General features: G+C 38.5%; 1 protein-coding gene across 1 annotated transcript; it reads left to right on the top strand.

The window, feature by feature from the left end:
- Window positions 1-5,134: 5,134 nt before the first annotated feature.
- Window positions 5,135-22,989, top strand: KaiR1D (Kainate-type ionotropic glutamate receptor subunit 1D). The gene is made up of 18 exons (XM_066406872.1): window positions 5,135-5,307; window positions 5,395-5,487; window positions 7,681-7,836; window positions 8,287-8,471; window positions 11,093-11,250; window positions 11,304-11,445; window positions 11,493-11,660; window positions 12,574-12,594; window positions 12,715-12,867; window positions 13,061-13,279; window positions 13,330-13,520; window positions 14,254-14,493; window positions 14,533-14,670; window positions 14,962-15,160; window positions 15,210-15,441; window positions 21,944-22,059; window positions 22,113-22,645; window positions 22,850-22,989. Exons 1-17 carry the CDS (start codon window positions 5,205-5,207, stop codon window positions 22,293-22,295), a joined length of 2,697 nt encoding a protein of 898 aa, XP_066262969.1. The 5' UTR covers window positions 5,135-5,204; the 3' UTR covers window positions 22,296-22,645; window positions 22,850-22,989.
- Window positions 22,990-22,999: the final 10 nt, after the last annotated feature.

Here is a 22,999-nt window from a genome sequence, read left to right on the forward strand (position 1 = left end):
GTCATTATTCTTTGTCTCTATTAAAATGAATTTCCATACTGCTATGTGGTATTACTAGAAATTACAATATATTCTTGTAGTTGTAATTCTCAATATCTGCCTTTTTTAATTTTTAAAATTCTGAATAAACCTTTCCCCAAATTACGTCTTTTTTCAAATTTCTAAATTTCTTTCAACTTGCTGTAAATCTGATGATACAATAAATCCTCCTTGGTAATATCCTTGGCTTCCTCAGCAATATAATAGGTCCTAAAATGAATCAGCCGCATTTTCTGGCGCAGCAAATATTTCACAATTTCTTTGAATTTGTATAGCAAGATCTGGAAAGTAGTGGTTATTTGTGACACTTTGTCTGGTTTTCTACAAGAGGATTACCCGAAAATATATGAGAAACCCTAACTAAGAATTTGAGAGGTTAATGAATTGAAAAACCAAACCCTCTCTAACGTAGACGGCCCTAATCAAACAATACCAGTTATAAGGGAGGAAAAGCCCCTTCCTTTAAATATGTACGGGATATGCCGTAGTCAAGGAGACCGTCTCATTTTCAGGGGATTTCCTATCAAAAGGAAATATGAGCGGCTCAGGAAAAATTCATGACGCTCTTATTTCCCATGAGGGCATTTCAACTCTTCCGTGCCCCAAAAGTAGCGAAGAACTTTGAAAAAAGAGGAAAACGACTAATTACACTGAAAAACGAGAATATTATTTTTCTCATTCTTGATTAATATCTTGACAATATGGCGAGTATGAATTGTTTAGCGCTAATTGAGCCTCTTCTCTCAATTTCAATAAAATGAATATGAACCTAAAATATCCATATATTAATTGCACAAAATAACTATCTTTTGATATACATCATTATTATTTACAGTTACTAATTCCTCCGTTCTAGTAAATGTGGTCAAATTAAGCTCATTTAATCACCTATCCTTATCTCGAACGGCTAGGACTTCTCCGGTGAAGGGTCATGTTGATTTATGCGCTAAATTCCTTAAAGGTCGATTAAAGGCCCTTGGATTTATAATGGTTATTTTATCACTTCGAAGGTGAACGGGAGAAGCGATCGAGGAGGGCATTAAATGCTCGTAGTGGGTGTATTTAAAGTTAATTACGTGAATTTGAGAACAATTGATGTTGCGAGTTTTGGATTAGATTTGAAAGCTCCTGTCCTCAATCAGTCTAGATAGTGATATATCTTGCTGAGAGGGATATTTTTCTGCTTCTTTAAATAGCTCGAAAACATCTGTTTACTAAGAGTTATAAAGACACTCCAGTGAGATATTGAAGTTATAGAACGAGCAGCGTTACAACAAGCAAATAGTAAAAGGGTCATAAATTGCTTGCTCCCATTTCGATTTTTCTGAAATGTGCAAAGCAGAGAGTGTTTTCATTTTAAATTCAAAACTTAGGAAAATTTATAGAAAATAAAGGAACGTAATCCTCTCATTTCAGGAAGAGAATTAATTTCCTTGTATTTCCATATACAACTTTTACACTTTTCAGGCATTCTCACGGATTTCAGCTCTTGACAAAGTTCTGGAATTTGAGTGGAACATGAAAACTTAAGCACTTAAAATTCCACGATGTCCGAATTACAAGAGCTACAAGATTTCCACCTTTTATAATTATAATACCTAGAAAATACTTCGTTTCTAAAGTCTAATTTATTGTGCCTTTGATGCTGCAAATAAAATTTTGATATAAGGAATTTTTCTGCAACGAAGGTATTTTGCTCAAAGGTATTTTCCTTGTCCAAAGCCCAGGATGACTCTTTGTTTTAGCTTTTATTACCTTTAATGCATTTTTGATTGCGCTTTTCGTACTTTCAGTGTGTTGGCCTCTATCCAGGAAAATTGCCGGAGAGCTAAAAAATAATTCAATTTCCCCGAAGCGGATCCGTTGATGTACATAAAAGCGAGCAATCAGATTCCTTTGGGTAAATATTTACACTAATTTGGCGATTCTTATACAAAAATGAACTCAGTATTTTATTTTCTGGACAAAATGGTGGAGATAATTTCCTCTTTGAGGGATTTCTCGCTCTTCTCAAATTCGAAAGTGACACATGGTATCCTTATTTGCCCTCAATTTTCTTAAAAATAACTTAAGATATTGTACATTCCCAAAATCAAGTTCATTGCAAAGAACTTGAATTCATTTCGAATCGATGTAAGAAGCCAAATTTCGAGCTGAAAACGATCGAAGTTTGCTTTTGCGAAATTTGGTGTAGAGGAATGTGGCGACATAATGAACGAATGAGTGTATCTATAATAGAAAAACAAACCACATATCATATATGTATAAGCAATTTGTATCATTTAGGAGTTATAGCCCAAAAACCGAAATTTTAAAATCTTTCAAAGGAAATAAGATATAATACATAACTTCGAAAAAGCTCTTAGTTCTAAACTGAGTTAATTGAATCAAAATCATTAAAGAATATGAAAAAAAATGAAATTACGCCTTTTGTTGATAAAATTCTGTTCTAAAATGGCTATTATGATTTTTTTTTGGTATTCCTTTACTTATATGTCGATATCTCGAAATTGGAAACAAGTACAGACTGACCAATACATCATTTGAGCCGGATCGAAAAAGCGTATCTTTTGACGTAACGATATATCTATATAACGTGCAACCTACAAAACTTGCAGCCCTCGCTTCGAAATATACACACACAACTATTCGTACGCAAACCGAATCAAAACCAAAGTTTGCACAATACTTCGAAACTTTGAGTTATAAAAAAAAAAGCTAAAAATAATTCAATTTTCCCGAGGCGAAACTCTTGTTGTACATAAAAGCGAGCAATCGGATAATTCAGTGTAAATAATCAAACGAATTTGGCGATTGTTGTACGAAGATTAATTTAGTTGTTTCTGGACAAAATGGTGGAGAATAAATTGTCTTGAGGAATTTATAGCTCTCCTCAAATTTTGATAAGAGCAGTCTGTATTCCAATGATATATGCCATACTTGGGCGAGGGAGCCCCATTTAACCCCAATTTCACTAAAAACAATTTAATTCATTGCAGCATATGTCTCTTCTCAAGTTAACCTCTAACCATAATAAAGTTTATTAAAAATAATTTGAGTTCACTTCGAACTGGGCCAAAAAGTAAAATTTCGGGCTGAAAAATATGAAATTTACTATGTAAAAACCCAAAAATCGTAACTCTAAAATTATTCAAAGGAGGTATGGCCTAACCTGTAATTTCAAAAAAGAATTTTTTAGGGAGGTTCTAAACTGAAACAAGGGAGACAAAGTTGTTACAAAATATGAAATAAACACGAAATTATGCCTTCTGGCCCTGAAATTCTTGACATTTTTTGGTATTCCTTTAGTTGAACCACAATATATCGATATTAGCAACAACTACACATTTCACCAGTGGACTATTCAAAATAGGTAGAAAAACGCTTTTCTTGATGTAGCGATATACCCGCATAATACAACCAACAAAACTTGCAGCCCTCGCTTTGAAACATGTACAAACAACTATTCGTACGCAAACTGAATCAACGCTAAAGTTTGTATTTTCCTTCACATTACAGCAGAGTATTTCGCAACTTTAAGTTACAAAGAAAAAAACTAAAAATAATTAAATTTTCCCGAGGCAAAGCCTTGATTGTACACAAAAGTGAGCAATCGGATACTTTTGGGTAAATATTCAAACGAATTTAATGATTTTTATAGGAGGATTGTTGTTTCTGTACAAAATGGTGGAAATTTTTTACCCTTGAGGAATTTCCAGCTCTTCTTAAAATTGACGAAGAGCACTCCACATTCGAATTAGCTATGTTAAAGTGACGTTTGGAGGGAAAACACCCACTCACCCCCAATTTCCCTAAAAATAACTCAATGCAATGCAGTATATGCCTCTTATCAAGTTAGATTTCCAAAGTCAAGTTTAGTGTAAGGAGCTGGAATCCACTTCGAGCTGGTCCAAAAAACCAAATTTTGTGTTGAAAATTATGGAATTATGATGTAAGCACCGAAATTTTCAAATTTTCCAAATGAGACTGGGCGTAATACATTTTTTCGAGGGTGGTTCTAGGCCAAGTTAATTGCACCAGAACCATCGGAAAATACGAAATAAACGCGGAATGAAGCCTTTTGGTCCTGAAATTCTTGATATATCTTTTTGGCGTTGCCCTACTCGAAAGCGAATATCTTGAAATTGGGAATAGCTTCGGAGTCAACCGATGCAGCGTCTGAAAGGAGAAGAAAAAGCGCACTTTTTGACTTAACGTTATAGATGCATATAACATTCAGCCAGCAAAACTTGCAGGTCTCGCTTTGAAACATGCACAAACAACTGCTCGTACGCAAACTGAATCAACGCTGAAGTTTGTATTTTCCCTCGCATTACAGCACAATACTTCGAAACTTTGAGTAACATGCTTTGCTCAAAACTTCTTACACTAATTAAAATTAAATCTAATGGAAATTTAGATCGAAGATGGAACAGCCACGTCACTGATAAGGGAAAGTTTATCTGCCTCAAATTTCTTGATGTGAGGGCTCTCGGAGGCCGCCGATTTCACACCCTGAAAGGGTAAAATTGCGATTTAATCAATGTAGCCAACACATTTCTCGTTATCCCTGAAACATTTTTTCAATATCTCCTTTATTACTTTGTCCTTTCCAGACGGGGACAGGGCGCTTGCTCCGGCTTCGGATGCTGTGCGATTCCATCCAGAATCAGCAGCAGTGAGGGTTGCGAAACGCTCCCAGCAGCTCCGATTTCGATTCGGGACCAGGCAGGACGTGTACAAAGGTTAATCTGCTGCAAAATCGAATTTTTGAGGCAGAAAGGGTGTTTGTTGCATGCAGGTGGGTTCCCAGGGTACCTTAGATGATCCTTTACGGTTTCTGTGTTATCTCGTAGCTGAGTGCGTCTTGCAGTGAGTCCTGTGCTGGTACGTAAAGGAGAAATTAACCTTCTCTTGTGCCGGCGTGATAGCCACATTCATTTCAATTTACATCAACACTTGCATGGTAAAAATCCCGGTGTTTCCCATCCCTGTTGCCTCAGCATCTAATAAACTTATTTGATTTTAAATGGAACATTAAGCGAGTTCCTGTGTTGGAAGTGATGTTAAGCAAGTGTATGCTTAGCATCTGAAGCTTTAAAAGTTTTAGCTGGCTCGTAGACACGCCTCTCACATTAAACAGACGCTATTAAAAGCAGTTTCAAATGAAACTTAAAATTGAAACTTTGTTTTATACGTCTGATAGTTGGAGGTTGTTTGTGAACATGAGTTTTGCACTTCGGGAGAAGTTTTATGTCCGAACCAAAGGTGATATATGACCCGAAGTTTGGGGGGATTTGGTGCATCATCGCAAGAAACTGAACTTCAACTGTAAAGCTGTATTGTTTGTTTCAGATGCGATGGAAGTTGGGATCGTTTCCATTGCGTTCTGGCTGCTGTCCGTCGAGTTAAAGGTGCTCCATGGACTGCCAGATCTCATCCCCATTGGTAAGTTCGAAAGCTCGCTTTAGAGATCATAGTTAACAGTAATTCTGAGGGATAAATTTAAAATCGACGCTGAACACGACAATAAATCAACTTGTGCTCCGCCGGATTTCGCCAGTTTCTTTCACGAAATTAAGGTATTTTTTCCTGGAAACTGAATTTTTCCATGTCTTGAGTGAAACCCAGTAGTGCGAGACGCATTACCTGGTATGTCTCACAGATGGCTCTAGTTTGGGTGTAGATGGCAGGAACGGCCAGTGGTGGCAAATGCCAAAACTTTGGGCAAAAAGTACGGTTTACCCTCTTAAACCCTGTAATATTGCAGCGATAAAACTAATATATTTCTTCCGTATGTCGTTAAATGCAACATAAACTTCCTTTTTACGTTCCCCACACTCTTAAATGACAACATCAAGAACTTTTTAATGTCCTTTGTTGTTGCCATTTTGGTCCACTGCATCTGAATACACCATTATATCAAGAAATATGTATATTTTGTTCCGATTGCATAAAGATGCCTCAAGATTGATGGGGATACCTCTCGCCTGTGTGGCGAGAGGTTCCCAATTTAACCACCTTTCGAATTTTCTATGTGGATATTTTGGTGGCTCGAAAAGCAATTTCGTTAAATATACAGACCATATTAATGGTCTCGGTAAGAACTAGCAGCCTGCGCTGGGTGGGCTGTTCTCCCACTTTCAGTTCCCGAGATATGAACTAACATTAACACCAATTTGCACAATTTTGAATGCGGTCGAAATTAAGTTTCTTCATTTTGAAGGTTTAAGGTTCCAGAGCCTGGATGAAAGTACACGTATGACCCACATTTGTCGATTAGAGCAATAAATACAGCCTCAAAAATATCGAATTTTTCTTTTCAATTTATTCAGTTTTGACCACTTTAGAAACCTTAAAGTCTAAATTTTAGCAATCCAAAAAGAAACTACTTTAAGAATATAATTCGGATTAAAGGCCGGGATGAGTTGTATCGGCCTGCACTGGGCGCGTGGCCGGCCTATTTACTTCCTGAGAAATGGACCAACATTCATATTAATTTTCCCTATCTGGAAGTCCCTCTAAATTAAGGGTCTTTAAATTGCACTTCTCAGACTCCAGAGCCTCAATGGGAGCATTCGGGGTCTACAGCTTGTCGATTAGGGCAATAAAAATCGCCTCAACCGTCCCGAGTCTTTCTTAAACATTTCCAAAGTAGCAGGTCTCACCTAATGGTGACCATTCTTCAAAGTTCTTATGTTTTGGGAATCATAAGAGCAATTAAACTAAAAACATATTTTAATCGCCTGGATGAGCTCCATCAGCCTGCACTGGGCGGGTGGCTCAGCCTCTTTTACTTCTTGAGATATGGACTGACATTCATATTAATTTTCGCGGTTCCGAAAGTCCCTGCAAATTACGGTTCTTCATACTCTATTTTTAGGATTCCGGAGACTTAATGGGGGCCTTCAGGGCCAACCTCGTATTAATGATTTCCATGGAACGACTTAAATTGTATGGAAAGTTAAAGCAGTAAAAAAGTATATGTTATTAACGATACGCCGGGCTGAGCCCCTTATATTAAATCTATAAACCTTCATTTATGGCCCCTGTACTAAATTAAACGGAACTAAATTATTTCCGTCCAAATTGGCGCTTAATCAAAGCAAATCTCGCAACTGAGATTGGCACGAAGCTATTTGATCCAATGCAGGTAAATCCTAATATCCGGAAAACGAAGTCAACCGTATTAACATTGGCTAATTTAGTCTTTAATCCCCCGCTGCGGGACTAAAATCACCCCATTTTCCTCGAAGAAAATTGACAAGACCAAAATATCTGGACACGGAGGGGAACAATACATCCACCTTACCTGCTGCATTTGCGATGATTAATGAACTTTATTACTAACCCGTTTCCCCAAAATATTGAATTTCAGTGCAGTTCAGGCTGCCACATTTCCTGCGAATTGTGACGAGATTTATGTGCGCCATGTCTGGAAAAATATGCTGCAATTGGAAGTTGGTTAATTTTGTTAAATTCGCTTCGTTGGGCAGAGAGTTTAAGCCCTTGTTACGAGGCAACTAACAAGATTAGCCTCCACTTCTAATTCTAGTGTCCGGCCATTTGGGCTCTGGGGTCAAATTCATGGATTGAACTGGATTAAAAAGGTTTTCGATATCTCGGCGATATTGGTTTCAGGTGGCCTATTTCACCCTACCGACGATAAGCAGGAAATTGCATTTCGTTATGCCATTGAGAAAATTAACAGTGATCGAGCGATATTGCCTCGATCCAAATTGCAGGCGCAAATTGAGAAAATTCCTCCACAAGACAGCTTCCATGCTTCCAAGAAAGGTAAGATTTCAATAACTGATTACAATATGGGTTAATGATGGGGGGCAATCCGTGTGCAGGCCATTATTAATGGCGAAAATTCGCTTGGAGCCTGTTGTCACCATCAGCTCCGCTTATCGAATTTATGGTTGTATGATTGCCGGTTCGCCTATATTTATCGATGGATCTGTAGTGTATTAGCAAGAATTAAATAGAGTGCATTTAATACCATTATAAGCTGTAAGCATCTAGTCAAAAGGCAGCCAACGCCTCTGATGATTAACGATTCAGTGAAGCCGAGACTTTGTGATATTTTTAACAGGATTTCCCCCCAGCGAGGAGCGTTAAATGCAGAGTTGTAGAGGGGCACGAAGGTTGAGATTTTGATAATTATCTATTGAAAAAAAAAAAAAAATTCTGAACCTCCCCTCGATTGATCTACAATGTAGGAAATATTGTGTCGTGTTCCAGTTTGTCATCTCTTGAGATCTGGAGTGGCGGCGATTTTCGGTCCTCAGTCACCACACACCGCCAGTCACGTGCAATCAATTTGCGATACGATGGAAATACCACACTTGGAAACCCGTTGGGATTACCGACTTCGTAGGGAAAGCTGTCTCGTCAATTTGTATCCTCATCCGACGACGCTTTCCCGAGTAAGTAAATTATTTATGACCCGCACCGGGGGCTTTGATTACACAAGAAGTGCAGTAGGTGCACGGATCTTCCCTTATTTTATATGCAGATTGAGCTACCGCCTTGCTAATTAGGGCAATTTGTTTCAGTTAGGGTTGAAGCAAAAAAGAAATGTCTATATACCCAAAAGGGAAATAGTAGTAAAACGGGAGTGAGATACGTGTAATTTAGTACGCCAAAAAAGGAACACCCTATGACATGGGAATTGTTTTATGTGCTAATCACTGAGATCGTTTCATCTATAGATATTCTTGTACCCACCTCTTCAAGCCTTGAAAACTCGAGTTTTTTTCCGTGGGACGCCCTATATATTATTCAATATTGTGAACCTCCCAAATAGCAAAGAAGAATTCTTTGATCCGCTTTCCTATTGATTTATTTCATTTGAAATGTTCAGGTTTCAATAAAAATCCATTCACCATATTGTCCAGAAAATAACTCAATTAAAGCCGTATTAGGAGGATTTATTATTTTCGCGATGTTCAGACCGCTAAAACTCGGTTTTTCCATATTGAACTCCCTGTATATTATGCGATTTTGCGCATTACTTACCAGTTTAGCATAATTTCGCTATAGAAATCCCTATACCTATCTTATCTTTTTGAGTCATATAAGGATTAATTGTTCGGGTTAGGGGGTTCGTTCCTTGTTTAACGAGAGACCACCCTCGTGAACATGTTTTACGTAGTTTCGGGACAGTGAACTTATGAGTACTTCATTTATTGTACTGTTAAACAATACACGAAAATAATGCACTTAATATTAACTTGAGAATTCACGCCCGAAGTGTCAGTTATAGAGTTGGAAGGAGCTCGACGCAGCTAAGGACACGGCTGGTGATACTAACTCACCGTATCGTGGTCGTGATGTTGATTGTAATATCGTCTGACACTTTTCCTAAATTCCTGGATCTTAAATACTAACTCAAAAGTCGGCGCTCATAGGCGTATCCTTAATTTAGGAAGCAATAGTCGGCTTTCCGGCCCCTCTTCATGTTAACGCGCGGCGTCCAGATGAATAACCGATTAATCTTCATTGATCATGCCGGCTGAGCGGTACTTAAATTGGATCGAAATTATAGATCCGATAAAGAATATTACTGAAAATCCCGGACATTAAGCAGCCCCCATCTAGAATGGAAAAAAAACCAATAATGTTCGAGAACAGCGATTCGACTTACTGCATACATAGGCGCAGCATCGAGGTATACACATTAATCGGGGAAAGTAACTTAATACGAATATTAAACTTAATTTTTAAACTTAATCGGCTTAACAGGTATGTGTTCAATGTTTTTGAAAGGGAACCCTGATAAGTTTAACTCCCTAGCCAAAATAATAATTTCTTGATAACCTTTTTTATAGCTACATCGGTTTACCAGTAATCTGAGGTTTCTTCCTCCAGGCATCAATAAAATTCCATTCGCCATACTGCCAAGAAAATAACTCAATTAAGGCCATGCTGGGAGATCTATTATTTTCGCGATGTTCAGACCGCTAAAACTCAGCTTTTTCATATTGAAGTCCCTGTATATTATGCAATTTTGCGCATTACTTACCAATTTAGCATAATTTCACTATAGAAACGCCTATACTTATCTTCAATTTTTGAGCCATAGAAGGATTAATAAGAACATCTACTCAATTTTTTTGAAAGGGAGTCCTGATAATTCCAGTTTAACCTCCCAGTCACAAATAACAATTTCTGGATACTCTTGTGTAGCTATATGGGCTTACCACTAATCCAAGGCAGGTTCATTCAGATACAAATACAATTTTACCATATTGTCAAGAATATGACTCAACTAAATGTAAAAATAACATTTCACCAACTGTGGTATTCTTTAATAATTGATATCCCTTCGCAACACTCACATTACCTGAAATGTACCTTTAATACCTTTAGCCTTATCTTAAATACCTCTTATCCTGCAAACTCGCGTTATTGGATTCTTTTATATCTTGGAAATAAGCCTTTCTTTTTAAATACGAACCTTTCTGGTAAAATTCCAGATATGTAAATACCCAATAGACTGCGGTATTTCGTGAGAAATTGAATTTTTACATGTAAGTGTCTAGCATTTGTTTCAAAGGGCAATAAAATGCAAATTTGTTAGAAAATTTATCGTTGATACGTCGCAAATACTGGAAGACACAGGCAGCTGTGTTCGGGGAAAATCTCTAATTAATCCGCCCTTTTAGTGTTTACTCGGATTAAGAGGCACAAATAAAGTTGTTTGACGTAACTTGGTTGTAATGAGCCGAGCCGAAAAAGACTGGAAGCCCTTTGTAGCGGAGACTTTGGGTAAACAGCTTTATCTACTGATGGCCCAGTTATGAGTGATTACATGGAATGAACTGGGCTGAATAGTCTCATTTTATGCTGCTTCTTGGATTTGATTAATGATCATCAGAGAGTTAACAAATTAAATAAAAAAATGCATTTTGCGGGTAAAACCATTGTCATAATTCCGAATTTATTATTACAACTTTCCGGGTGGGAAGTATTGATCCATGTATGCGGCCCTCGGGACGAAAATACTTATAGCTTGCTGGCAAATTTGTCATTACTATTCTTTCAGGCCTATGTGGATTTAGTGAAAGCCTGGGGATGGAAATCCTTCACCATAATCTATGAAAACAATGAGGGTTTAGTGAGACTTCAAGAGCTACTCAAAGCTCACGGCCCCTACGAATTCCCCATTACAGTACGCCAATTGGGGGAAGGCAATGATTACAGGTAGTAAATGTTACAATTCATAAGTAGAAAATTTCAAAAATTATGTGCTCCAGGCCTCTATTGAAACAAATAAAAAATTCCGCTGAATCCCATATCGTCCTGGATTGCTCAACTCCGAGAATTTACGATGTTTTGAAGCAGGCGCAACAAATCGGAATGATGAGCGATTATCACAGTTATTTGATCACCTCTTTGGTGAGCCGTTTTCCTGGTGTCAAAGCCAAGTTAACTTTGATTTACAGGATTTACATGGAGTGGATTTAGAAGAATTTAAATATGGGGGTACTAATATTACAGCGTTCCGTTTGGTTGATCCGGATGGGCCTGAGATTCGTCGGGCTGTTCGGGATTGGACTTTCCCACCCGATGCCAAAAATAAGAAGGGGGAAACTGTTCCGGCTCTTTATAGAGTGAGTCTCTCTATAAACAAAAAAAAAATGTAGTTTAGAGATTTGCTCGCGCTATTTGTGATGCTGAAACCCTGCTTGTTCGTGCGGAACATCCCGTGTATTATGCATTTTTTAAATTTACTACTAATTTTCCTACAGAAACTTCTATACTCATCGCCCTTAGTCTCTCAAGGACAGGGACAATAAGAGCCACTAGCAATGCTTTTTACAGGAAGTTTTTGAAGTCCTGAAAACTGAAGGCTTCACCGTGAGACATTCTATATATTAATGAATATTATGAACCTACCAATGACAAGGAATCAATCCTGAACATCCTTTTCTATGACTATAGCTAATCATTGAGATTGTCTTATTTGTAGGAATTCCTGTACCTAGCTCTTTAAGCTCTGAAAATTAGAGCTTTTTCCACTATATATTATTCAATATTATGAACCTCTTAATTGCAAAGAAGAATTTCTTGATCACTTTTCTATTAGTTCCTCTCATCTGAGATTTCTTCATTCAGACATCAATTAAAAATCCATTCACCATATTATCAAGAATATAACTCAATTAAGGCAATATCTGCAGAACCGTATTTATTGATTTTAAATGGGAGCGTTGAACTTGATCTTTTTTAAATCCTGTTAACCCCAGTTCTTCCACGGGATACTTTGTATATTATTAAGTGTTATTAACCTTCCAATCCTAGGAAATAATTTCTTAATCCGCTTTCTTATACCTATATCAGCTGTTTTTTTTGCGTAATTTGAGCCTTGACGACACGATGCTATAAAAATCTGGAAAAACTATTTACTCTAAGTTTACGTCTCTGAAACTCCACTTTTCCGTCCGGAACACCCGATATATCATCCGATTTGTTGAATTTCAAAAATAACCATCTCAAATATCTTTTCCTTTCTTGCTCCCCCAGGACAATACGACGTTTGTAAAGGTGAGCATTGGAATAAGATAATATTTGGCTGCAATTTTTGTCCATTAGGAAGATAAATATTATCCTGCAGTTGTGACGTAAAAAGTCCTTTATTCAGTTCGCACCTCATTTATTTTACAGGCAGAAACCGCTCTAATGTACGATGCCGTCCATTTATTCGCCAAAGCTCTTCACGATCTGGACACCAGCCAACAAATTGATATCAAACCGCTGAGCTGTGATGCCGTTGATTTTTGGCCTCACGGTTACAGTCTGATTAACTACATGAAAGTGGTAAGAATGTTTAAAGAAAAGCTCAGTTGAAATCATAGGGGTAGATCACCCTCCATTTGCACCTAAACGCCCTGAAGATTAATGTCTTTAGATTAGAGCATTATCTGCAGTGAAATAACAATTACTACAAGGGAAACGCCATAGTCATTTGACAGTGATTTATTCTTCTCCTTATTGAATTTTTGTCCGATAGGTCGAAATGCGTGGCCTCACAGGGGTCATCAAGTTCGACCATCAAGGCTTCCGCAGCGATTTCATGCTGGACATCGTGGAACTGACCAGAGACGGACTCAAGAAAATCGGAACCTGGAACGCGAGCGAGGGGGTGAATTTCACTAGAACTTATGGGGAGGCCTATACTCAAATCGTCGAGATTATCCAGAACAAAACGTTTGTTGTAACCACAATTCTGGTGAGGATTTTATTCGGTTAAGCAAGTTTTTAATTATGTGTCTGTTGCAGAGTTCTCCATATGTGATGAGGAAGGAGGCAAGCGAGAAACTGACGGGGAATGCCCAATTCGAGGGATATGCGGTTGATCTTATTCACGAGATATCTCGCACTTTGGGGTTTAATTACACGATAAAACTGGCTCCGGACGGAAGATATGGGTCTTTGAATAGACAAACTAACGAATGGGATGGGATGATCAGGTAAAAACTCAATTTAAAGCACTGAATTCGCTTCAGGACATAAGGTCAATCCTCCACACTTTGAATGTACTTTATTTAGGGCAAATCGATAAGTCTAATTACTTTATTCAGGTAACTAATACAGGTCAGTATAAACTCCTTAACTCGTTGAAACCTTCAGGGACGTATCTCGGGTAGATTAGGAGGGATAATACCATTTTAAAACCCCTTTTTTCCAGCTCAAACTATTAATTATTGTTTAACTGGTTGCCTGTCTTTACTGCGCATGCAGCTTCTCTGATCAAGATTTAAAATGGCCGCCCTTAGATGTCTATCCTTGTTTGATGCATTGCGAAATTAAAACAAAACACTGATAAATACGTGAAGTCGGCCATTGTTTGTCTTGGTCTAATGTACGTTGGTGAGGTCCAAATTACCAATGTGCTGTTGTATTTAGCATCAAGATAGTTTCCAGAGATGCCGCGAATTCTAATCAATATCCATGAGCTATTAAACGTTTCTATGGAGAATAGCTTCCGGTTAAGGTTGATAGGATATTGGTAATTTGACCCTTAAAAAATGAAAAAAAGAAATCTACAAGCAAAAATTTTGAACACCGGAAGATCATACAAAAATGGTTTGTAGCAAATAATTAACCGTCAATATCTCGGAATTTGATTGAGGAATTATCCTCAAAGATTGACAACATTCGCATGGCTCAATGCCCAACTCTGAGTACCACTTTTTCTCTCAGAGAGCTTCTAGATCAGAAAGCAGACTTGGCGATAGCAGACCTGACTATTACATACGACCGAGAGCAAGCAGTCGACTTCACAATGCCCTTCATGAACTTGGGAATCAGCATCCTGTACCGAAAGCCCATCAAACAACCCCCCAACCTCTTCTCCTTCCTCTCCCCGCTGTCCCTCGACGTGTGGATCTACATGGCGACTGCCTATTTAGGGGTTTCCGTCCTCCTCTTCATATTGGCAAGGTAAGGATGCATCAAATTCAAATATTTAACTCAAAATAGATTCACCCCCTATGAGTGGCACAACCCGCACCCCTGCGACAAAGACCCGGATCGTCTAGAAAACCAATTTACCCTGTTTAATTGTATGTGGTTCGCCATTGGGTCCCTCATGCAGCAAGGCTGCGATTTCCTCCCCAAGTAAGTCGGATTTAGACTTAAGTAACGCTGTTTTATGGTGGCAGGTTCAGCCCTTATGAATGGGACAACCCGCATCCATGCAACAGCGACCCTGACGTGTTGGAAAATCAGTTCACCCTGCTAAATTCCTTATGGTTCACCATCGGTTCTCTTATGCAGCAGGGCTCTGACATCGCACCAAAGTAAGTTAGTTTTGTGTCTCTCCTTCTTCTTCCTGATCTGATACTAAAGAAATTTACGCAAGGTGAACTGTTAGATGGACCATTTATTAACAGGAATCTAATTCATTAGGGCTGTATCTACAAGAATGGTAGCAGGAATGTGGTGGTTCTTCACCCTCATCATGATTTCCTCCTACACAGCCAATTTGGCAGCTTTCCTCACAGTGGAACGAATGGATTCTCCGATCGAAAGCGCTGAAGACTTGGCCAAGCAGACCAAGATCAAGTACGGAGCTTTGAGGGGGGGATCCACAGCTGCGTTCTTCAGGGCAAGCATCCTTCGATTTAAAACCACCCCCTCTAAGTCCTCCTCTTTAGGACTCAAACTTCTCTACTTACCAGAGAATGTGGGCTTTTATGGAGTCTCAAAGACCCTCAGTGTTCACCTCCAGCAATCAAGAAGGGGTGGAGCAGGTGGTCAAGGGAAAGGGCAGTTACGCTTTTTTAATGGAATCCACGACTATTGAGTATATAATTGAGAGAAACTGCGAACTGACTCAAGTAGGGGGGATGCTGGACTCGAAGGGATACGGGATTGCCATGCCGCCAAGTAAGCTTTATGTTATTATTTATTCGTAAGTGCGAGTTAGTTACTCAATAGTGAGAATGTCTCCTGAAATTGTATCGGGGGATACAGTTGAGTTAGTGGACCCTTTCCGGCCCTTCCTGAGATGCCAAAGTGGCAACCGTAGCTCTGAAAATCGCCTTGGTGGGATAGAGGAGCACTCTCTAAAATAAAGAAAATTTCGTTGTTGTTCCTTTGAAAGCTGCTTGAGCAAACTTAAATGAGTGCGAACTTTCAAGCAAATCAGCCATTTGGGATCTCTTTGTGGATTCTGGCCCTTTTATGGATCTCTCAGCGCATTTAAGGGCACTTTTCTGGCCGACTAAAAGGAGTCGCTTAGTTCAATAAAATTCAGTTAAGCTCTGCTGTACCGTCTTTATGGCCTCATCATGCGATGCCAGACATTTTTCCGTCCATTTAAATGTAACAAACCTGCCTTTTGGTGTAGCACTCAAGTTTATCTCGATTTTTCCCGTTACCACATCTGCAGAGGCCGTGAAAAGAACCACGAAAGGCCACCATGAAAAATTCTGGATCAGGTACTTACAGTGGCAGCAAGAGAATGATTTGGCATAGATTCAGTGCTCGACAACGTTCCTTAGGAATAGCGTACTACACTTGCTTAACAGCGTCGAATAAATCTGGAATATTTTTGACGTTTTGGTGTTTCAAAGCCTGCTTTACATCGTTCCACCAATTGTCAATCGGATTAAGATCCGGACTACTGGAAGGCCATTTGAGAAAAGACCCAGAATTCTGATCGAGCTAGCTGCTGTAAGCTTCGAATTGTTGTATTACTGAAATTTCCAAATTACAGGCAAGTTCTCTTCGACATACGGTAGCCCTATAATCTCCATAATATCTTTTATATTCGTATGATTCATTCAATTTTATGAATAGGACCTACCCTGGACTAGATCAAACAATGTCAAACTTGAATCGATCAACCTCGATGTTTCACTGTGATTGCGATGTACTTAGGATTGTATTCTTGGTTTAGAGATCGTCGCATACACTGACTCCCATCTAGTCTTATCCTATCGATTTCCCTTTCATCGGAGCAAAGAAAGTATTTCCTCTGGGACAAGGCCCATGCCTTACAGCCCTTAGAAAAATTCTATTTCAGTCGTGCGATTTTTTTTAAATCATCGATTTTTTACGCTCAACTCGGCCATGTAAACTAGTTTTATTCAGACAAGGTCTAATTGTTCTGAATTTTTATTTTTACGGTTTTTTTGGAAAAATCTTATTCTGGATAATCAACCGCTATCATCGTGGGATTTCGACGAGAAAGTCTCATAATTTGCCTATCTGGTCCAGGATCTGATTTTCGAGATTTCTTTTTACGTGGTAGGTTTTGAGTGGTCCCTCAAAATGCTTAATCGCACGAAGAACCGTTATTTTAGAGCATTCCAGCCTTGTCGCGTTATTCTTAAATTACGTCCCAGAAGACCTTAATTTAATAATTACTTCGCTAAGTTGTGAAGTGCAACTTTTTGATTTTCCCATTGTTTTGTACTTTTAATTAGTTCTCAAAATCTAAATCTTATAAAAACTTTCATAAATCGTCACCAATAAATATGCTAAACCGGCTAATCAACAGCGTTCTTAATTTAGTTTTCGTTTTCTATCAGCAAACGCGCTGATTGATTTAGTATTTTCATAAGACTTGGACTTCCCCTAACTTGTTATAAAAGAGAAGCTTCGGGATTCCCACAGACTTTGAGAACATAGGTTCTTGCAATGTTGCCAGATTTTCTTAATTCCGGGGGTTTCGCTTAAAATGACACAAGTGATTACCTTCGAAACTACATTTAAAATATTTCAAATAAAAATTGCTTGTTATGAAATGGGACGTCCAGTGCGCACAAGCAAATTTTTTGCTCAAGGTCATTTAAAGGACACTCCAAGGCCAACTTTGTTTTTCATGTGGAACGCCGATTTTTCTGGTAAATTTGCAAAGAGCGCAAAAAATTGAGGATTTTTTGATGAACATTTTTTTCCTAAAATTTCAGTTCGGCAGCAGTTGAGGTGACACGTTCAAAATAGCGCACGACTTAAATTAAAAAATGTTATTAATGGACAATAAAAGTTCACAGATTCTAAAAATTAACCCAAAATCATGGTAAAAATGATTTTTGAATATTTATCAGTCGAACAAAAAATCCATGTTTTCACTTTTTCGTAAATTTTTTTTGGGGTATCTAATTTGTTTATAAATTTCAAGGGAACCTTTAAGACGAAGCTAATTGTTTATTCTTCAGCTAAAGTTGTCAATTCAAAAGTGAAAAATGGAAAAAGCGGTCAAAACAGCGTTGAAGCTTATCGGATTTATGTACAAAGATTCCCTGAAGAAAGAACAACTAGTTAAACTTTTTATCGGATAATCAAGAAAATTCTTGAAAGTGACAACGTGAAAACAAGTAAAAAACCTGCACAAGAACTGCCACCAACGAAAACAACAAAATAGCCATTTTAGCGGCTGTAGCTGTTGATCCCCATATAAGTTGCGGTCAGCTCTCAAGAGATTCGGACATTTCGCTGGCCAGTGCGCATCGCGTTTTAAAATTGAATAAGTTGCGTTCGTATCATGTTTTCCTTCACCAAGAATTACATGGCAAGGTTATTGAAAAGCGGATGCAATTTCGTACTTGGGAAAGGAACAAATTGGATTTGCATGTTAACTTTGTCTTCAAGGTGTCTTTTTCCGACGAATCCACTTTCAGGAATCGCGGTGAGGTAAATTGCCACTGCATGTACTTCCTTGAAACTCCTCACTGGCTAAGACAAGTAGAACATCGAAGACCTTGGCCAATTAATGTTTGGTGCGGCATTGTCGACAACAAAATAATAGAACCATTTTTTACCGAAAGCAATTTAAACGGAGAGAAGTATCGTAGTTGTCTGATAAATGATCTAGCGGTTTTGTTGGAAGACCTTACTCCTGACCGAAGAGTTGCTTTGTGATATCAGCATGATGGATGTCCAGCCTATTTTGTTCATATCGCACGAGACGTTTTAAATGAAATGTTTCCTGAAAAATGGCTAAGACGTAATGGTCCAGTGAATGGACTCCCAGATCACCTGACTTGACTCCATTAGACTTTTTTCTCTGGGGTTATCTTAAAGAAAAAGTGTACGTTCAAGTACCAACAACTCCGGATGATATCAAACATCGCATCGGAGCAGCTTGTGAAGCAATCACTGAAGAAACACTAGGAAATGTTTTGAAACCGTTTTCCTTGAGGATTGGAAAATGCCTCGATGCGGGAGGTCGGTATTTTGACCACTCGCTCCACTGATAAATGTCTAAAAATAATTTTTACAATAATTTTGGGCTAATTTTTAGATTTTGTAAATTTTTATTTTCCGTTAATAAAGTTTTTTTTCGTGATTTAAGTCATGTGTTCTGTCAAACGTGCCCCTTCAATTTTTATTGATATCTAGAGAACGAGAAGTTCTAGAAAAAAACTTTTCACCTCAGCTTTCGCCTGTAAATGTTCCTGGACTCTTCGGCTTAATTGAAGATGCTCTTCGGGCCTCAGCCACTCCGTTTCGTATCGGAGGAGAAATTTGGAACTTTGCGTTGATATGGAAGTGCCTAGAAAAGTGAGATCCGCCTGAGAATTAAGGGCGTGGCCAATGATACAAGAAATGTCTTTTTTTGAACACGTTTAGGAGTTTGAGAATAATCAATTAAGAGCTAAAAGCTAAGGGCATCACTAATGGTAACAATGATGATGATGATGAACGAGTGATAGGAAAAATCTTAAGATTGGTTCATAGATCAAATTAGTAGCTCTCGCCGTGTTTTGGGCGAGCCGGGTGATATTAAATGAAGAGATTGATCGATTTTTCGTCGCAAAATAGCGAAGTTCCACCTGGAGGCTGCTGTTCTTCGGAACGGCGCGTGGCGAACTACAGGGGAGGTTCAATCAACCTCCCCCCCCCCCCCCCCCCCATTAGCCTCTCTTCCAACTCCGATTGCCCCGATTGCCTTAAAAATAGTTCAAATATATTACAGAACGCGTACCTTTTCCGTTTATACATCTCTATAATAAAAATGTTCTAATCGGCTCCGAGTTGGTCTGAAGCCCCAATTTTGAGTTCAAAACGGTGCAATTTGATCTAAATGTGCTAATAACTTGCTTCCAGGTGTTTACAAAACACACGTAATGTGGTAGTTTAGAGCAGAGAAACGGGACTATGTAATGAATCTACCTGGGGGCTCTATCTCTAACAATAACGAAATTAGAGCCTGCCATAGTTAACCCATAAGTTTCGCCTTTTTTCCGTTTCTCTTGAAAATCCAGCTCAAACTTTCCTGTACCAGATTTATTGTTAAGCCCTACGTTCACCTAGATCTTAGATGCACAGAAAAGTGGTCCAATATCGGAATTGCAGGCCAAAAACCGAAATTTGCATATTTTCCAAAGCGATAATAGGCAAACTTCGAAAAAACGGATTGTTTAAAAAACGTTAGAAATAAGGTCATTTTTCCAACATCATCAAAAAACATGAATAAAACCCGAAATAGCGGCATCTAATGGTGTTTTTCCCTTTTGAAATCTTTTTCGAATTTTCTCATTTTTCCTGCTAAATCCTTCACTCAAGCGCAAATATCTCGAAATCTGTAAAATCTTCAATTTCGCCTCAAACACCAATGGAAAGAAGAGAAAAAGGGCGAGTGCGGATTTTTCATATTTTTACTTCTCGTGCTCCCTACGATTAACTTTAAATTCCCCCCTAATTAACCACCCCACCCTCCCTAAAAGTCGCTCTATCGACTACGCCCTTTGCCCGCTTTATCTCCCAGAAAGCCCGTTTTTGACCATCAACCTCAAATTATTTTTAAATTGCTTTAAAATTTCCAATTGCGACCTCAAAATGGCGTTTTTTGATCTTGAGCGCGGACAATTTACCTTGATGATATACACGGTGTCCCAATGAAAAGGAGCCTCCCCGGGTGTTTCTTATGCTATCATGATCGGAAAATTTCCCAAAACACGTCGATTAATTTTTCTTGGGGGACATGCTTTGACGTGCACTTAACGCCTGAACGTGCAACCCCCTAAAAGGTGGCTTTACAACCCTTCAAATTTGAATAGGGAAGAAGGGTCTTGTGACACCTAGTTTTGAAGGTTTTGGAACCTTCTTTACATCAGGCTACGATAAAAGTAATTTTTACGCAAAAATTTAAATTTTATTTGTAAATTCGTTGCTTATCGTCTCTGGATTTTATCAATTTCAATAAAATAAATTTCTGAATTTGCCACTTCCTCCCAGATAGGACCCAATTTTGTTGATTTTGAGTAGATTTAAAACGCAAAGGTGGCATTTTCAATTCAAGAACATGTGGAATATTTAGGTGGATTTTTATTATTCACATGGCAAATGTGCAAGGGCTGCTGTAGGAATATTTAACCAGCATCGTCCTGATAAGTTTGTTCGTCCCAAGTACGTATTGACACTGATGGAAAAACTCAGGGAAACAGGTTCGATTCGAAACCGAGAGCACCACTCTGTACGAGTCATCAATAACGAAATTACTTCAGTTGGAGTTTCGGGGCACGTTGCTTTAATGGAAAATACGCAATCCATTCGAGGATTATCACAAGTTTGTGGAGTCAGCATATTATCTGTCGCCAGAATTCCTCATAAGTATAAATTTCATCTTTACAAAATAAATCGTTCTTGGGCTAAATGAAGAGAAGATCGGCAGACGTCTAGAATTTTGTAAAATCATATCAGAATCTTCACTTTTTTTTAACATTCACGTGAATCTGCACAACTGTCGATATTGGAGCGAAGCCAACCCTCATCTAATGCGAGATAAGCATATGCAATATCCTGAAAAATTCAATGTTTGGGCTGGGATCATGTCGTTGGTCCATTTTTCCTCGCGGAAAACTTGAACGGCGCCATTTACTTCGAAATCCTGCAAAATTAATCTCTCCGCAAATTATTAAAATAATGAAAAGAGATGGCAATTTACTCGAAAATGACTTGTTTTTTTAAAAGGACAGAGTTTCGCGGTATTGTGCAACGCCTGTTGGACGTTTTTTAACGCATAATTTTGCCGATCATTGGAGTGTCCGTAGAGGACCCATCGAATGGCTAGTCAGATTACCAGATTTGACGCCTTTCGATTTTTTTATGGCGGCACCTTAAACCCAAACTACACCAAACAAAGCCAGTTTCTTTGGATCACTTACGATAACGAATAATTTGGAAGTGCCGCTATATTATCGTCAGGAGTTTAACGAAACGTACGTGGAATATTTAAATCGCGTTTACGCTTTTGTACGAGAGCAATTGGAGGCCAATTCGAGCATTTAATTTAAATAAATATTGAATTGAGTTTTTTAAAGATGACTAACGGTGACAAATAAAATTTAAATTTTTGTAAAAACGACTCGTCAAAATTGCTTTTATCACAGAACTTTCCTTCCCTCCACAATTTCTAACCCCCCATTTTCTCTCTCAGATTCGCCATTTAGAACCGCAATAAGCGGCGCCATACTGAAACTCCAAGAAGAGGGAAAGTTGCACATATTGAAAACCCGCTGGTGGAAGGAAAAGAGGGGTGGAGGCGCTTGTAGGGTAAGTAATATTCTCCCCATAACACGTAGAGATTCCTGAAGATGGGTTTTAAGGACGAAACAACGAAAACCAGCAGTACCGCCAACGAGCTGGGCTTGGCAAACGTTGGGGGAGTTTTCGTGGTGCTAATGGGAGGAATGGGGGTTGCTTGCGTCATTGCCGTATGCGAATTCGTGTGGAAATCCCGGAAAGTTGCCGTAGAAGAACGGGTGAGCAGCATTCTACACGACACGTAGCTATGAAAGTATTATAATAAATAACTCTGAATAAGCATCTCATAGGCACTGATGACATTCAATTTTTGCTAATCAATAATCAAGAATTCTTTGCTCAATAATCACAGATTGATTTAAAAATCCTCAGATAAGGTATTGATAATCTGTATAACATAAAAATTAAAGGATATAGTTCAATCGATAATAGGTATTTAGAGGGTAATTACATACATATAGACAACGAAATTTTGAGTGTAAATATCGTGTGCTTTACGTGATTGTTATTGGATAATTATTGATAACTAAAGAAATCTATTAATTTCCTATTATTACCACTTGTGTGCTTCTCCAATACCGTGGAATCTTAGAAGGTCAGTACCTGCACGCAATTACCAATGAGTCCTCAGATTATCCGTTGAAAAATCCAAAAATTAGATCTGGCAACACTTCTGCGAAAACCTCAAGCAGTGCTATGCTGGTTGTCTAAACATTTGCGCATTGCACCACTTCGCCGTGTTGCCGGATCTATTTTTTTTCTTGCAGCTCCGGGCACTGTAACAATGATTATTTTGCAGTCCTCTTTGTGTTCGGAAATGGTTTTTGAATTGCGACAAGCCATATGCTGCCACGAGCCAATAAAAACGGTCAACAAAGACTCGCCCCCTAAAGAAATATTCCATCCCCAAGGCTCTTACACTAGCTATGGATTCGTGGCTATAACTAAA

This window comes from Euwallacea similis, chromosome 3 (assembly GCF_039881205.1).
Source record: "Euwallacea similis isolate ESF13 chromosome 3, ESF131.1, whole genome shotgun sequence".
Taxonomy (NCBI): domain Eukaryota; kingdom Metazoa; phylum Arthropoda; class Insecta; order Coleoptera; family Curculionidae; genus Euwallacea; species Euwallacea similis.